At 41.3% G+C, this 4,439-nt stretch overlaps 1 protein-coding gene across 3 annotated transcripts; it reads right to left on the bottom strand.

Moving 5' to 3' along the window:
- Positions 1–296: 296 nt before the first annotated feature.
- LOC133663736 (uncharacterized) lies at positions 297–3,444 on the bottom strand. Of its 3 annotated transcripts, XM_062068447.1 has the most exons (5): positions 2,936–3,444; positions 2,750–2,881; positions 1,466–1,637; positions 1,159–1,311; positions 297–804 (listed from the first exon to the last, which is right to left on the bottom strand). In XM_062068447.1, exons 1-5 carry the CDS (start codon positions 3,300–3,302, stop codon positions 750–752), a joined length of 879 nt encoding a protein of 292 aa, XP_061924431.1. In that variant the 5' UTR covers positions 3,303–3,444; the 3' UTR covers positions 297–749. The 3 variants fall into 3 exon arrangements, with proteins under 3 accessions (XP_061924431.1, XP_061924415.1, XP_061924423.1); XM_062068431.1 differs by having other exon boundaries at positions 2,750–3,444; XM_062068439.1 differs by having other exon boundaries at positions 297–783; positions 2,750–3,444.
- Positions 3,445–4,439: the final 995 nt, after the last annotated feature.

The following is a 4,439-nucleotide window of genomic DNA, read 5'->3' as shown; positions in this document are numbered from 1 at the left end:
ACAACCTTCTATGTAATCAAAGGTACAAAAGAAGTAACACACCGTGGCCAAAAGTGGCTTAAAATCTAGCAAAATATTACCATGCACCCCAAAACTGGAATAAGGCAAAAATGGACAAGATTAAAATAGATGCAGTAAAGGCCCAAATTGGTATAAAATATGATAAATATTTATTAAAGTAGCAAATTGTTTCACAGCATGTGTCATTTATACCCCCCCCCCCCCCCCCACACACACACACACACAAACACACACAAAAGACCAAAACAAATTTGAAAAAAAAGGTAATACAGACATTATTTAAGCTTTACCGTTAAAATGGCAGTGTGGCATCTCGATAATCAAACATCTTGATAAAGAAACAAAAGTGGCAAATTTTACATGGTGACATGGTGCGTAATTACTCATCAATATCACTTTCATCTGTGTCATCATCCCATGCACCTCTTTCTTCTGTTTCCTTTGAAACATTTCCACAGTTCTGGCAGTGACATAAATCAGTACAAGACATTTTTGCAGACATACATGAACATCTTTCTGTTTCACATTTGCTTGTCTTGCAACCACAGTGGACTACCTGCAGCACACTATCTGGGGCAGGATTTCTAGTCATCCATCTTACTGTTAACTCCCCATCCTCAATGTACCATCCATTGCCAATGGGTGAAGGGGCACACATCATACCAGTCAGGGAATGTCGCATTACTGCTGCTTGGTAGTTTGCCCTTTTGCAGTGTTGGTGGAGGGCATCACTTGTTGGGGGAATGGACAGTTCTGGCAAAGCTGACGATGCCATACAGAATGCTTTGTATCTTGCATCGTTCACGTCTTTGGCAGATGCCTGTCCATACAGGTGGCACACATATTTGCTCAGTGTTTTGAACGTAGACTGGTCAAGGTTAAAACTGCTGCCCAGATTTGAGAAGAGAGTTAAAGGGAAATATGAGCACATTACACACAGACACACAGACACAGACACAGACACACACACACACACACACACACACACACACACACACACACACACACACACACACACACACATCAATGATAATCAAATTACTTTAAACATACTCTCATAGCCTTTATGGGGAGAGACTAAATCTATAAATAATAAACTTTTCAGTATGAATATTTTATTATTTTTGTTTCAGTTACCTGTAGCCTGAAGCATCAAGATCTTCGTGCTTCTTAACGGTGTCCACGAACAACTTCCTTAGCTTGTCCATTCTCAGCACCTCTTTGTCAATTATAATCCTTTGACGGATCACTTGGTCACAGAAGAGGTTGTAGCTGTCAGCAAAGGGTTGTCTGAAAACACACACACACACACACACTTAACATGTGCAAAGAGTCATGCTTTCAAAGCTGTATCTTAAGCAAAACTAAATATAAGCTGCATGTTGTTGAAATTTTTTTTACTTTTTAAATGTGAGCAAAATGACAGTACAGTGTAATTACTCACATTTCTTCATCTCTGGTTGCAGTGTGCGTTGCTGTAGACAGTGACAAGAACCTGGTGTACTGTCTGTAACAGGTCCTATGGTACCGGACCTCTATAGCAACACAGTCTTTGTCGTTGATGTGCAGAAGAATGGCAGCATCTTTCTTAATCTCAGCTGCCTTCAGCAACTGGCCTTTAAAAGAAAAATAATTAGAATAAGCTTTATTGGCAAAATCAGAGATTTACAAGTAAAAAAGTGTGTGTGTGTGTGTGTGTCTTGAGTGGGGGGTTGGAGAGGTATTTATGACCCTGTGATTTACGACTCTGTGATGTGAGCTGCTGAACTCCCAGCTAAACATTCCAAGATTCAAGATATCTATTGTCATATGCACAGATAAACAGACAGTCACACTGCACAATGAAAAGCTTATTTTGCTGGTCCCCCTTGCAAATTCACAAAATATAAATATAAATATAAACTTAAGCTAAATAAAGAATCACAGAATATAAAAATTAAACAAGAATAAACTTAAACTATATTGCACACTTACAATAAACTTACTAAAAATGTAAATGCTAAGGATGTTTAATACTAATAAATATAATAAAATAAAATAAGAAACAAAAATAAAGAAATAAGATAAAGTAAATTAAAGTGTGGATCTTACAACAGATCTATAGTGGGCATGAGTAGACAGAAGCAGTATTGCACATTCAGTTCACAGTGAAGATGATAATGGATGATATGACAATGATGATGTATAAAGTGCACTATGCATTCTTCAATTATTGTAGCAGCAGTGGAGGTGACATGAAGTCACAGCAGGGATGTGGGTAGTGGTCACAGTTCAGTCAGTTCAGGGATGAGGGGTGAGGTGTGAAGGTGTGCGGGGGGAGGGGTGGGGGTTGTGATGTGTAAATCAGTCCAGGGGTGTGTGTGTGTGTGTGTGTGGGTGGGGGGGGGGGGAGAGAGATTGGGGCTGTGGTGTGAAGGTATATGGGGGGATGGGTGGGGCTTCCTTTTCTAGGCCAGTGGTTCTCAAACTTTTAAATTCCAAGGTCTCCCCTTAACTCTGACAGTGTATAAATGGTCCATTTGGTTATTACAAAGTAACAACACATTCTTTCAATCCTACGCTATGTACTGTAACATTATTACTATAGATTCACACACGTGTGTGTGTGTGTGTGTGTGTGTGTGTGTGTGTGTGTGTGTGTGTGTGTGTGTGTGTGTGTGTGTGTGTGTGTGTGTGTGTGTGTGTGTGTGTGTGTGTGTGTGTGTGTGTGTGTGTGCGTGTCACATACCTGCCGACACGGTTTCTGCTTGTGTGAGTTGATCCCTCTGGCGTTTTCCTCCCACACGAGTGTACTTTTCCACTTTTTGACAAATTATACAGATGGCTGGCAGGACGGGGCCGGCAGAAGCAACGGGCAAACCTGAACGAGATCGAAGTTTCTTTCGGGGAGTTTCAGACGTGCCTGCTGACTGACCTGCGGCTGCAGATGGTTCTCCCACCGCCCGTGCGGTCCTTTTCTCGGCATAAAACAATGCAGATTTATCTGTAAAACGTCGGTAGCATGTTGCGTGAAACCCAGCGTCGTCAGGAATAGCGTCAAAATCTACATCCGAGCAATGTTTATAGATTTCTGCCAGATGCTTGTTCTGGTCTTGCAGACAAAGCCACTGTTTTAAATAGTTTCTGTATGTGTCCCACCGTGTCCGAGTGAAGTGCTGGACGTCCTCATTGTTCACAGATGAAAGATGCATATAGCATCTTTTATTTTCCTCTTTACGCACTTTTTTTCTAACTTTTGAGGTCTTTCGTTCCTCTTCACTCTCGGATGTTGTCGTCGCCATAGCAGGTATGTTGTTAGAATAAAGCTGCTACCTGATTGGTCCATGTGACCAAAACCGCGCCACTCCCCACTAGATATCACTGCGCCTCACTGAAAAATAGTACCGGCTTTCAACACCGATTACACAAAATGGGCTAGGTGTCAATTTCCGAACTTTTGGTAACTTACTTACTACCAGTAAATCTATTTTATGAAGTAAAAATGATGTTGTGCCGTTGGTGTGGGAGCGAAACTGAACGATATGAGCCTTGACCACAGGCACTATTATGCAACTTTTTTTTACCTATTGGTCCTTGATGTTGTGTATTTGGGATCTGCAAAAAGCCCAAAAATGTGTGCGCATCCACCATTGTAGTTTGCAGCATAGTCAATAAGCTTTTTCTTTTTCTCTATCAACCTCCGCTGTTGCCACGTATATCTGTCAGTAGACTTGCTATAGAAGCGCTAAAAACTAATACAGGTACAACAAAGATGGCGACCGCCCACAAAACAGCGCATCCTCGGCTTCAAGATAAATAATAAATGATAAATGGGTTGTACTTGTATAGCGCTTTTCTACCTTCAAGGTACTCAAAGCGCTTTGACAGTATTTCCACATTTACACACACATTCACACACTGATGGCGGGAGCTGCCATGCAAGGCGCTAACCAGCAGCCATCAGAGGCAAAGGGTGAAGTGTCTTGCCCAAGGACACAACGGACGTGACTAGGAAGGTAGAAGGTGGGAATTGAACCCCAGTAACCAGCAACACTCCGATTGCTGGCACAGCCACTCTACCAACTTCGCCACGCCGTCCCAGATGGTCTGTAAAACAACATCCATGCAACATTTTGACCAAAGCACCACCGTTTCATGTTATGTAGAGCACAAGGAAGTGTTTTAAATAATATGACCCCTTTAATGCGCCTTATAATCCGGTGCACCTTTTGTTGCGCCTAACAATCCGATGCGCCCTATGGTCCGAAAAATACGATACTACATGTAAGACAAAAGAAGCTACATACAACATTAACTGTTATTTGTTCATGCACATAATACATTTTTTTTTTAAAGTGTATGGATGTATTTATTAAATCAATGTAATCTTTCAATTCAAAGTAATATTTTGATATTGACACATCTCATCTGTGCATAAG

Source organism: Entelurus aequoreus, linkage group LG02 (genome assembly GCF_033978785.1).
Source record: "Entelurus aequoreus isolate RoL-2023_Sb linkage group LG02, RoL_Eaeq_v1.1, whole genome shotgun sequence".
Taxonomy (NCBI): domain Eukaryota; kingdom Metazoa; phylum Chordata; class Actinopteri; order Syngnathiformes; family Syngnathidae; genus Entelurus; species Entelurus aequoreus.
Note: the sequence above shows the minus strand (reverse complement) of the source record. Positions and strands in the feature narration are given on the sequence as shown.